Source organism: Bubalus bubalis, chromosome 21 (assembly GCF_019923935.1).
Source record: "Bubalus bubalis isolate 160015118507 breed Murrah chromosome 21, NDDB_SH_1, whole genome shotgun sequence".
Taxonomy (NCBI): domain Eukaryota; kingdom Metazoa; phylum Chordata; class Mammalia; order Artiodactyla; family Bovidae; genus Bubalus; species Bubalus bubalis.
In genome coordinates this window covers 52,245,422-52,258,457 of record NC_059177.1, presented here as the reverse complement: position 1 = coordinate 52,258,457, position 13,036 = coordinate 52,245,422, and the positions used below count along the sequence as shown (strand labels likewise).

The 13,036-nt window shown below is 45.1% G+C and overlaps 1 protein-coding gene and 1 long non-coding RNA gene across 22 annotated transcripts in view; one reads left to right on the top strand and one right to left on the bottom strand.

The window, feature by feature from the left end:
- The window catches only part of LOC102392359, a 60,741-nt gene that overhangs the window by 19,119 nt on the left and 28,586 nt on the right, over positions 1-13,036 (top strand). The window lies entirely within an intron of this gene.
- The window catches only part of KIF9 (kinesin family member 9), a 37,127-nt gene continuing 32,595 nt past the window's right edge, over positions 8,505-13,036 (bottom strand). For 4 of the 6 annotated variants that reach the window (XM_006065210.3, XM_044933894.1, XM_044933892.1 and 1 more), the window contains 3 exons: positions 12,728-12,843; positions 12,227-12,331; positions 10,208-11,094 (listed from right to left, as the gene is read on the bottom strand). In XM_006065210.3, coding sequence (XP_006065272.2) covers positions 10,930-11,094; positions 12,227-12,331; positions 12,728-12,843 — 386 coding nt within the window. In that variant the 3' untranslated portion in view covers positions 10,208-10,929. Of the gene's footprint in view, positions 8,810-10,207; positions 11,095-12,226; positions 12,332-12,727; positions 12,844-13,036 lie in introns of those variants that run through there. The other 2 variants (XM_006065211.3, XM_044933893.1) reach the window with 1 other exon arrangement.

Below are 13,036 nucleotides of genomic sequence, written 5' to 3'. Positions count from 1 at the left end.
GGGCAGAGGAGCCTGACAGGCTACAGTCCGTAGGGTCACAAAGAGTCAGACACCACAGAGCACACACACACAATTTGTTGCAACAGCAACAGAAAACTAATACATTGATCAAAAGGTCTCTGAGCTAACAGCAAATCTGGTTAAGTAAGTATCATGGAAAATCAATAAAGAAAATATCTGATGAGTGTCCTCGACAATGGAACACTCATGGTAAAGATCGTGGGCAGTTTTGGAGTCATAAGCATATAGTGTTTTGTCTGTAGCCTTCAGCAGTTTCTTCAGAGTCCCTTTAGTGCACAAGGATGTGTTGGTGAAAGGCAGAGAATGGACGACTTTCATCACTTTTCTTCAGGCCAAGAATTACTTGACCTGTCTGAGATTCAGGAACTGTCTTGTCATACATATACAAGTTGCTCAAACAAGAAACTGCAGCCATTAGGTGCAACAGGATAACAAGAAGCCTTATCACTATTTTTTGATAATACCAGCATAGTAGGACTTACTAACAACCAATGGTTGCTTACAACAAAAATAGTTTGCAGGAACCTGATAAAGGGAACTGAAACCAATTTAATTTCCTCTCTTTGGGTTTAAGAAAAAAAAAAAAAAAAATGGGACCAGGCATACTTTCCTGTCCTTATACACTGAGAACAGGCAAAAATAACTCGGCTCTTTGCTTCAGTAAATACTTGATCCTAGAAGACTGTGAACTAACAGAAAGAGCTTACTTGTCAAAACTAGCATTTTACTCATCAATACTTGCTTAAAGGCTATTGCCTCACAGTGCCTATCAATCCAAAATTATTGTTATAAACTCTGCCAAATTTCAGTCAGTTTCCTGCTTTGCAAGATGTTCCTTAAATCTACCCAGTTTGGGTCCTGTGTGTGTATTAGTCACTCAGTTCAGTTCAGTCGATGTCGTGTCTGACTCTCTGCGACTCCATGAATCGCAGCACGCCAGGCCTCCCTGTCCATGACAAACTCTCGGAATTCACCCAAACTCACGTCCATCGAGTCAGTGATGCCATCCAGCCTTCTCATCCTCTCTCGTCCCCTTCTCCTCCTGCCCCCAATCCCTCCCAGCATCAGAGTCTTTGCCAATGAGTCAACTCTTCGAATGAGGTGGCCAAAGTATTGGAGTTTCAGCTTTGGCATCAGTCCTTCCAAAGAAATCCCAGGGCTGATCTCCTTCAGAATGGACTGGTTGGATCTCCTTGCAGTCCAAGGGACTCTCAAGAGTCTTCTCCAACACCACAGTTCAAAAGCATCAATTCTTCAGCATTCAGCGTTCTTCACGGTCCAACTTTTACATCCATATATGACCACTGAAAAAAATATAGCCTTGACTAGACTGATCTTTGTTGGCAAAGTAATGTCTCTCTCTGCTTTTGAATATGCTGTCTAGGTTGGTCATAACTTTCCTTCCAAGGAGTAAGCATCCTTTAATTTCCTGGCTGCAATCACCATCTGCAGTGATTTTGGAGCCCAAAAAAATAAAGTCTGACACTGTTTCCACTGTTTCCCCATCTATTTCCCATGAAGTGATGGGACCAGATGCCGTGGTCTTCATTTTCTGAATGTTGAGCTTTAAGCCAACTCTTTCACTCTCCACTTTCACTTTCATCAAGAGGCTTTTTAGTTCCTCTTCACTTTCTGCCATAAGGGTGGTGTCATCTGCGTATCTGAGGTTATTGATATCTCTCCCAGCAATCTTGATTCCAGCTTGTGCTTCTTCCAGCCCAGCATTTCTCATGATGTACTCTGCATATAAGTTAAATAAGCAGGGTGACAATATACAGCCTTGACGTACTCCTTTTCCTATTTGGAACCAGTCTGTTGTTGCATGTCCAGTTCTAACTGTTGCTTCCTGACCTGCATATAGGTTTCTCAAGAGGCAGGTCAGGTGGTCTGGTATGCCCATCTCTTGAAGAATTTTCCACAGTTTATTGGGATCCACACAGTCAAAGGCTTTGGCATAGACAATAAAGCAGAAATAGATGTTTTTCTGGAACTCTCTTGCTTTTTTGATGATCCAGCGGATGTTGGCAATTTGATCTCTGGTTCCTCTGCCTTTTCTAAAACCAGCTTGAACATCAGGAAGTTCACGGTTCACGTATTGCTGAAGCCTGGCTTGGAGAATTTTGAGCATTACTTTACTAGAGTGTGAGGTGAGTGCAATTGTGCAGTAGTTTGAGCATTCTTTGGCATTGCCTTTCTTTGGGATTGGAATGAAAACTGACCTTTTCCAGTCCTGTGGCCACTGCTGAGTTTTCCAAATTTGCTGGCATATTGAGTGCAGCACTTTCACAGCATCATCTTCCAGGATCTGAAATAGCTCAACTTGAATTCCATCACCTCCACTAGCTTTGTTCGTAGTGATGCTTTCTAAGGCCCACTTGACTTCACATTCCAGGATTTCTGACTATAGGTGAGTGATCACACCATTGTGATTATCTTGGTCTTGAAGATCTTTTTTGTACAGTTCTGTGTATTCTTGCCACCTCTTCTTAATATCTTCTGCTTCTGTTAGGTCCATACCATTTCTGTCCTTTATTGAGCCCATCTTTGCATGAAATGTTCCCTTGGTATCTCTAATTTTCTTGAAGAGATCTCTAGTCTTTCCCATTCTGTTGTTCTCCCCTGTTTCTTTGCACTGATCACTGAGGAAGGCTTTCTTATCTCTCCTTGCTATTCTTTGGAACTCTGCATTCAGATGCTTATATCTTTCCTTTTCTCCTTTGCTTTTCGCTTCTCTTCTTTTCACAGCTATTTGTAAGGCCTCCGCAGACAGCCATTTTGCTTTTTTGCATTTCTTTTCCATGGGGATGGTCTTGATCCCTGTCTCCTGTACAATGTCACGAACCTCTCTCCATAGTTCATGAGGCACTCTATCTATCAGATCTAGTCCCTTAAATCTATTTCTCACTTTTACTGTATAATCATAAGGGATTTGATTTAGGTCATACCTGAATGGTCTAGTGGTTTTCCCTACTGTCTTCAATTTAAGTCTGAATTTGGCAATAAGGAGTTCATGATCTGAGCCAGTCAGCTCCCAGTCTTGTTTTTGCTAACTCTATAGAGCTCCATCTTTGGCTGCAAAGAATATATCCAATCTGATTTCGGTGTTGACCATCTGGTGATGTCCATGTGTAGAGTCTTCTCTTGTGTTGTTGGAAGAGGGTGTTTGCTATGACCAGTGCATTCTCTTGGCAAAACTCTATTAGCCTTTGTCCTGCTTCATTCCATATTCCAAGGCCAAATTTGCCTGTTACTACAGGTGTTTCTTGACCTCCTACTGGTGCATTCCAGTCCCCTATAATGAAAAGGACATCTTTTTTGGGTGTTAGTTCTAAAAGGTCTTATAGGTCTTCATAGAACCATTCAGCTTCAGCTTCTTCAGCATTACTGGTTGGGGCATAGACTTGGATTACTGTGATATTGAATGGTTTGGCTTGGAAACGAACAGAGATCATTCTGTCATTTTGAGATTGCATCCAGGCACTGCATTTCAGACTCTTTTGTTGACCATGATGGCTACTCCATTTCTTCTAAGGGATTCCTGCCCGCAGTAGTAGATATAATGGTCATCTGAGTTAAATTCACCCATTCCAGTCCATTTGAGTTCGCTGATTGCTAGAATGTCGACGTTCACTCTGGCCATCTCTTGTTTGACCACTTCCAATTTGCCTTGATTCATGGACCTGACATTCCAGGTTCCTATGCAATATTGCTCTTTACAGCATTGGACCTTGCTTCTGTCACCAGTCACATCCACAACTAGGTATTGTTTTTGCTTTGGCTCCATCCCTTCATTCTTTCTGGAGTTATTTCCCCACTGATCTCCAGTAGCATATTGGGCACCTACTGACCTGGGGAGTACCTCTTTCACTATCCTATCATTTTGCCTTTTCATACTGTTCATGGTGTTCTCAAGGCAAGAATACTGAAGTGGTTTGCCATTCCCTTCTCCAGTGGACCACATTCTGTCAGACCTCTCCACCCTGACCCACCCGTCTTGGGTGGCCCCACAAGGCATGGCTTAGTTTCATTGAGTTAAACAAGGCTGTGGTTGTGTGATTTGATTGACTAGTTTTCTGTGATTATGGTTTGTGTGTCTGCCCTCTGATGTTTCTCGCAACACGTACTGTCTTACTTGGGTTTCTCTTACCTTGGACATGGGGTATCTCTTCATGGCTGCTCCAGCAAAGCACAGCCGCTGCTCCTTACCTTGGACGAGGGGTATCTCCTCACAGCCGCCCCTCCTGATGTTGCACGTGGAGTAGCTTCTCTTGGCCCTCCTGCGCCGGCGCAGCCACCGCTCCTTGGACATGGGGTTGCTCCTCTCGGCCGCTGCCCCTGACCTTGGGTGTGGGGTAGCTCCTCCCGGCCGCCGCCCCTGACCTCGGGCGTGGGGTAGCTCCTCTCAGCCATCACTCAGTCATGTCCAACTCTTTGTGATCCCATGGGCTGTACCCCACCAGGCTCCTCTGTCCATGGGATCTTCCAGGCAAGAATATTGGATCGGGTTGCCACACCGTCCTCCAAGTTTGGGCCCTAAAGGTCTATACATACCCTCTCTGACTTTCCCTTCTGAGAAATTGTTATGACACTTTGGCAGTCTCTTTAATGCTGGAAGTTTATTAAATTTAACTTTACTTGAACAGATTTTCAGGGGGTCCTTTGGAGAGGTTTACTCCCTGGTGGCTCAGAGGTTAAACTGTCTGCCTCCAGTGTGGGAGACCTGGGTTCGATCTCTGGGTCGGGAAGATCCCCTGGAGAAGGAAATGGTAACCCACTCCAGTATTCTTGCCTGGAGAATCCCATGGATGGAGAAGCCTGGTAGACTACAGTCCACGGGGTCACAAAGAGTCGGACACGACTGAGCAACTTCACTTACTTAATCAATAGAAGTAACCTTGAGAGTGCTAGTCTACTTACTGTGTGTGCACATGCACTCAGTCATGTCCGCCTCTTTGTGAACCCCATGGACTGTGGTCTGCCAGACTCCTCTGTCCATGGGATTTTCCAGGCAAGAATACTGGAGTGGGTTGTCATTTACTTCTTCAGAGAATCTTCCTGACCTGGGGATCGAACCCACATCTCTTGCATCTCCTTTACTGGCGGCAGAAACCCTGCTCTGAAGATTCTCCTGTGTTGTCACTCCAGGAAACGTGCTGCAGTTGGTGTGTATGCAATGGAAGCTGAGTACCACGTAGATATTCATAGACAATTTTGTTTTCTTAAACTCAAATCCCCTTGCTCCACAGCAACAGTTCTAGGTCCAAAGTCAATAGAATCTGTACATCAGAAATAAAAATATATAAGTGAAAACAGCAGTGTTACCTCTGATATTTAGTGTTTCCTCAAGTAAAGCAAAACGCTTCAGTTTGTGTGTTTGCTTCAGTGAAATTGTATCATCAACCTAGCATCAAGTCCAGGAATTGAAAAGGAGATAAATCTTTACCCAGTCAGTTCACTATTAGAAAGGAAGGAAACTTTAATAACTTGATGACAGCATCACTGTCAGCTGAACACTTTGCTGTAGAACCTACAGAAATAAATCTGGCTTCTTTACTCAATGCTGAAAATGAATGACTAGTATCTCAGAAGTACACAGAGTAATTGACCAGCCCATGGTACTTGGAAATCATGGTGCCCTTGAGTATTAAAATGTAAAACTTACAAAATCTGGCAATAAAAAAAATAATTATCTATAAAATAAATACTATATAATATTTTGAAATAATTTTACAATAAAATAAATTACATTTGCATTTGAACAAATATGTTTATGGTACACATCTGTTACACACAGTTGTTAAAGATATGGCCAAATTTTTGTCCAAAAAGTTTATACTAATGCATAAAGTGTGTACCAGTATATGTTGTTAAGGCTCTGGAAATACACTGCCTAATTGTCCTCCAGAAAACATGAGCCAGTTGATTCTCCAACACTGAAGAATAATGTCCATTTATCTCTTGTTAAAAGAGAATTTTTCATGGAAGTTATGAACAGGAATAAATAAATAATGGGTATTTCATGTGCCTGGCCACATCTGTGACCACATTCTCTATGCTCTCAGTTTATCTGCTCCAGGGACTGGGAGCCCAGTTTGTACCAAGATCATCCATTCTGCAGTTGGAAAACTCTTGTTCCATTTTTGCCTCCTAAAATAACAAAAAATGTCCCTTTTGGATTTCTCTCATTATTTCTCCATGCAGTGGGAAAATTTTTTCTAGCTTACCTCTTTATCAGATACCGACACCTTTCTGCAAGGAGTTCCATTTCCATCTTCATATGAGGCATGCTGCTGCTGCTGCTGCTGCTAAGTCACTTCAGTCGTGTCCGACTCTGTGAGACCCTGGAGACGGCAGCCCACCAGGCTCCCCCGTCCCTGGGATTCTCCAGGCAAGAACACTGGAGTGGGTTGCCATTTCCTTCTCCAATGCATGAAAGTGAAAAGTGAAAGTGAAGTTGCTCAGTCGTGTCCAACTCCTAGCAACCCCATGGACTGCAGCCTACTAGGCTCCTCCATCCATGGGATTTTCCAGGCAAGAGTACTGAAGTGGGTTGCCAGGGGCCAAGTCTTATTTCTCACACTTACGTGGACATGAACACTCAAGAGCAACCATCCACTCACACACCTCCCAGACACAGCTGGTTGACACTGACCACTCTGGTTTTCAGTTCTCCAGCTCCTGGCAGTTCCCTTTCTTTTACAAATTTAGCTTTGTATTTAAAAGAATAGTATACTTTAGACAGCATCTCTGTTCATAGTCGGAGTATCTTCAGGTTATCTTATTCTGTCATATTGATGGAACTGGAAGTCCCCTTCAGGGATGTCCATGATGGTCAGATTAGCTCAGAAGGAACTACTTTCTAGAACAAAAGGCACATTTGAGTGGACTTGATGCCCCTAGCTCTCTGTCATGTTGGAAGCATCTGCTCCTCTAAGGAGTTTGTGTGGAGGGTGATTAACTGAGCACCATCCTGGCTTATTCCTGTGGCTCTGCCCACACTGATGATTACTTGTTTCCTTTTGTGCCAGAACTGACCAAAGAGGCCTGTGTAATGATGAATGAGCTAGAAACAAACGGGATCAACTGCCATGACAGAGGCCAAGCCTGCCTGGCCTGCAGGCCCCAGGTCTGGCTGCCCAGGAGTTCTGTCCATGGACATTCAGGATACCATATGCTATTCTAGCATATGGGAAATGAAGGGAAGAGGAGAGGGGCTTGTAATGTTACAAACGGCTACTTCCTTTGGCACCCAACGAAATGTACCCTTGTGTTTTCTGTTGTTATTTAGTTGCTAACTCTTATAAAACCAACTAGACTATAGCCTGCCAGGTTCCTCTGTCCGTGGGATTTCCCAGGCAAGAATACTGGAGTGGGTTGCCATTTCTTTTTCCAGGGGATCTTCCTGGCCCAGGGACTGAACCCAGGTCTCCTGCATTAGCAAGCAAATTCTTTACCACTGAATCACCTTTACTATGTTCTGTTTTCTGAGCTGTTCTAAAGACCCAGGAACCCCAAACAGGTCCTAGTAATGGCAGGGGCAACCAGAGAAGGGAAAGAATCTGAACTCTAAGGCCTCCAGCTGCTGGGACAATGCATACTTCCTGGACACATCTGTCATTTGGCCACATTTAAAGGAAACATGAGGACTGACCATCAAGGCTGTGTGCACACTGTCAGTGCTAATCAATCAGTGACAGCCCCCATGTGTCATCAAGGAGAATGAAGTCTGGGGACTTCACAGCTGTTCTGGGAATCTGTTTTAGGACCACTGTGCACCTGCCAGTCAGTGAAAGAGAAAGGGGCTGGACCGGAGAGAAAGGACAGCCCTCAGGAAAAGCTTTTCAACGTTCTCTCAACAGAAGCCCCCATCCAGCTGCTCACTGAAGGCCTGAAGAGCAGAATCATGGGGCCTTTGATTGGAAAGGTACTATTTAGTTCAGTCTTGCAAATAGTGCAGGTTCTGCAGTCTCCTTGTCAGCCTCCCACCATGGGGTTCTCACTACTAACTTCATGGCAGGAATGATCTCATTTTAAGCCTCTTCTTACTTAGTGATAAAAACCTGCCTTTCAGTCATTTTTGCCTACACCCCATCCTCTCCCTGTTGCTGAAGAAGGGAGTCCTGCCTTCAACTGGCTCAGGAACACAGAGAGCTATGGCCTGAGCCATGAGAACCAGGGCTCCTCAGACCCAGCTCACCCCAGGATAGCCATTCAGGAAGGAAAAGACGCTGATCAGTGGGACCAAGGCCTGCCAGGGGCTACTTGTCCACTTTCTAACTGGAGACTTATTAGGACCCCACCTCTGCATAGGGAAGACATCCTCCCAGATAGGAAATAAAGGTATTTGGGGACTTCCTTGGTGGTACAGTGGTTAAGGTGCTTCCACTGCAGGGAGCACGAGTTTCATCCCTGGGGATGGGATTGGGACCAAGATCCCATGTGCCATGTTGCATGACCAAAAATAAAAGTTCTTGGATGAGCACTGAAAGTCGAAACCAAAAAGCTGTTTTATCCTGTTCCTGCATATAAGACAGCGTACTGAAACCAAAAGCATTCTGTGAAGGTAGTCAAGGGTGTCCTTTGAAGGCTGTTCCATCAGGCAGGCCACTGTGTTCCCTGGACTGGGTGCCAGTCTTGGAGCAGAGGGGTTGGAGTCTGGGCAGGAGTGCTGGCAGCTTCTCTAGAGCAGGCAAGACTTACTGGGGATCTCATCCTTCAATGCACTGGCCGTGAGTACCTATTTTCTGTGTGCCTGCTGGAGGCCCATCATGGTTTTCAAATAATTGTGCTGGACACAGAAAGGGGGAGAAAATAGCAACTGATCAGGCCCTGCAGACCTAGCAAGGCCTCAGAAGCCACACCACCTATATCCACCCCAACATTCTTCCTGCAGATATCACCGTTTGGGGACAAGGACCCCCTTTGATGAGTCCCAGTTCTGTGAGGAAAAAATATGTTCCATTCATCATTCTTTCATTCTCAAGTGTATAAAATGTTTTAAATGTTGAAAAGCAGACATGCATATTTCAAGGGCTCACTTGAAAGTTTCTCACAAGAATTAGGTTCAAAAAAAGAAAAGAAGAGGGCTTTCTCTCCAGAGGGATGGGGACCCATGTACTCTGAAGGGCTTTCCCTCTGCAAATCAACTAGATGTTCATGAATCCTACCTTTTAATGCACTGCTAGGCTCTTGGGAAGCAGGTGGGGAGAGGAGGCTGAAACAACATCAGTGGGCAGGGCAGTGAGCAAGCAAATGCCAAACCCACCAACTTGGAGTATGGGGGTGAATCCTAGATTCCCCACATGGTGAATCTGAACTGAAACTGAAACTTCCACTTGAAGCTGGAATTATTTTTTATTGTGGTAAAATATACATAAAATAAAAATTTCCACCTTGGCCATCTTTAAGTATACAGTGCGGTGGTACTGAATACATTCATAATGTTGTACAACCATCACTACCACCCATCTCCCTAACTTCATCATCCCAAACTGAAACGGCATATGTGTGGAGCAATAACTCCCCATTCTCCTCTCCCCCTAGACCCTGAAAAGCACTATTATACTTTCTCCCTTTATGATTTTTAAGTCGGTTTTATTTTTTAAAATAACTTACTGGCGAATACTTGATTTACAATGCTATGTTAGTTTCAAGTATACAGCAAAGTGATTCAGTTATACATTATGTATACATATATTCATTCTTTGTTACATTCTTTTCTCATATAGGTTATCACAGACTATTGAGTTCCCTGTGCTATCCAGTAGGTCCTCACTGATTATCTATTTTATATATGGTAGTGTGTGTATGTTAATCCCAAGCTCCTGATTTATCACTCCCTCCCCATGTTTTCCCTTTAGTAATCATAAGTTTGTTTTTGATATCTGCGTGTTCCTGTTTTGTAAATAAGTTCATTTTTATCATTTTTAATTAGATTCCACATATGAGTGATATCATATGATACTTGTCTTTCTCTGATTTACTTCACTTAATGTGATAATCTCTAAATCCATCCATGTTGCTGCAAATGGCATTATTTCATTCTTTTTTTATGGCTGAGTAATACGTACCACATCTTTATCCACTCCTCTGTCGATGGACATTTAGGTTGCTTCCATGTCTTGGCTGTTGTAAATAGTGCTGCAGTGAATATTGGGGAGCGTGTATCCTTTTGGATTATGTTTTTCTCTGGATATACCACTAGGAGTGGGATTGCTGAATCACATGGTTGTTACATTTTTTAGCTTTTTAAGGAACCTCCATACTGTTCTCCACAGCAGTTGTACCAACTTACATTCCCACCAACAGTGCAGCAGTGCACCTTCTTCTCCACACGCACTCTGGCATTTATCATTATTGTCTGTAGACTTCCCCCGCCTCAGCTTTATTGAGATATAAGTGCCATAGAATATAATACCGCATACGTTTAAGGTATACAATGTGTTGACTTGACACACTTACATATTACTAAATGACTGCAACCACAGCATTAGCTAACACTTCTATCACTTCACATAATTACTATTTCTTTTTCTGTGGTGAAATCCTTTAAGATCTACTCTCAGCAATTTTCAGCTATTGATATATTATTAACAGCATTATTAACTATAATAGCCATTCTATACATTAGACCCCCAGAACCAACTCATCTTATAACTGGAAGTTTGTATCCTTAGACCAACATCTCCCCGTTTCCCACATTCCACCCCCATTCCCTGGTAACCACTATTCTAATCTCTGTTTTTATGAGTTGAACATGTTGTTTGTGGACTTTTTAATGATGATCATGCTGACTGGTGTGAGGTGATACCTCAGTGTACTTTTGACTGCATTTCTCTGATAATTAGTGATGTTGAATATCTTTTCATATGGTTTTTGGCCATCTGTATGTCTTCTTTGGAGAAATGTTCATTTAGATTTTCTGCCCCTACGATTTTTTTTTTCCAGTAAACAACTTAGTTTTTTATTTGTCCAAGGCCAGCTGTTGCAGGCACTGAGACCCCAAGACTTCCAGAAGGGATGGGGGGAGCAAGCCATCCTGCCTCCCAGGTGCTGCCTGCCCCATCCTGCTTCCTGCAGGAGATGGGAGAGTAGATAAAGTATACCCTTGTGCCATCAAGCATCTCCTCTGTTTTGTGTGTGTCATTCATTCGGGTCCAACTCTGCGACCCCATGGACTATAGCCCACCAGGCTCTGTCCAAGGGATTCTCCAGGCAAGAATACTGGAGTGGGTTGCCATTTCCTTCTCCATGCCCCTATGATTTTTGACTACCTCATATAAGTGGAACCATTTATTTCAACTTACTCCATCTAAGTGGAACCAAGTAATTTCAACTTATTCAGGACTCCTAGAGTTTTTAAGTTCAATCACATTTTTGGTCAGCTGAATTTCAACAGGGGTACCAAACAGTTCAACAGAAGAAGAATCATTTTTTCAACAATTGGTACTGGGAAAACTGAATATCCACATGGAAAAGAATAAAGTTGAACCCCTGCCTCACCTCATATGCCCCCTCCTCTGGGCCGAGAGGGGTAGGCCTCTCTGTGGTCAGATAAGGAAGCTCCTGCATAGTGGCCACAATCAAATGATCTCTGAAGCTGGGCTGCCTACGCCTAGTTGACCTCACTCCATCCTCTCTCATAGAGCCCTGCCTTTCCACAGAGGCAGGGCCCTGTTCACTGATCTGGGCCTCCCTTCAGGGCCAGGGTTAATAAAGCTTAATGCTCACAGCATAAGGCTAAGTGGCTGCCTGGGAAAAGCCATCCTCTTGCTGAAGGAGTGGGCCCAGGCAACTAGGATGGGCAGGTGACCCTGCCCCAAGCCACAGCTGATTGAACCAAGACTGCACACTTAACACAAGGAGAGCATAACTGGCCTGCACCTCCATCGGAGGCCTCCATCGGAGAGCCTCTCCCCAGTAGGCCGTGGCCTCAGGGGAGCCCCAGGCCCTGCCCTGGCATGTGAACCACACACGGGCTGTCTTGGCACTCACTGACCATGTCCATGCCTGGCCAAGGTCTGTGGGACCACTACTGTGTGCCACTCTGGAGTTGGCAGAAGATACCCACTGACTCGGGTGACTGGATTTCCTTGGGCTGGTGTTTTCCCCCTCTGCCTCTAAAGTGAGGAGGGCCATCCTGGGTGTCCCAGTACTGAGGTCCCTGAGGCCTTGCCCTCCTGGAGACCTGGATCCCCAAAGTTACCTTCTGTTCCATCTTGACTTTGGCGTTGTAGAAGGAGACAGAGTCAGGGCCCTCGGGCAGCGTCGTCTGCTGCAGCTGGCTGAACCTGTCCTGGTCGTCTTCTCCCTAGAAGAAGCCCAACTCAGCACAGACCCTTTGCCTGGCATCGTCAGGATCTGCTCTGACGGGGCCTGTGGTGGGCATCAGGGCAGACCCTCATCAGGCTGGCAAACCTCCACCAGGAGAGCTCACAGTCCTTCAGCCCCAAGTTTCCCAGTGTCATCACAGATGCCTGTAACCGCCATCAGGACAAGATGAGCCACTCAGGAAGGTTGGCAGCAGCACGTGGTGTTTCCTGGGTCCTCATCCCCCAAAACTGAGGAGAGATTTGTGCCTGCCCACCTGCCTGGGGCGGCTGTAGGAAGGCCAGGAGGAGCCCATCCACTGCTATGCTTGTGGACGGGGCAGGGGGCACTGCTCTGTGCTTGTCCACCATCCCCACCCCTACCCTGTGCCACTCACCGGAGACACAATCTTGCTGAGAGGCATCATGCCTGGCCGGATGCTGCCACCTGGCTTCAGTGCCATCTGCAGGTCCTCGGGGACGAAGAAGGACTCATTGTACCAGATGTCAAATTCTGCAGGGAAATGCAGAGAGAGCATCATGAGGGTGGGGAGTCTCGAGGAAGCAGGTCAAGGTTATGTGTGCCTGTCCTGTGCCTGTCACAGGCTTGCCCGCTGTTCACTTCCTGCTCCCAGGTCTCATCCTTTCCCATCTCCATTTCCTGCCCTCAGAGTCCTGGAAACACATCTAAAGCCCTGTCCCCCTGC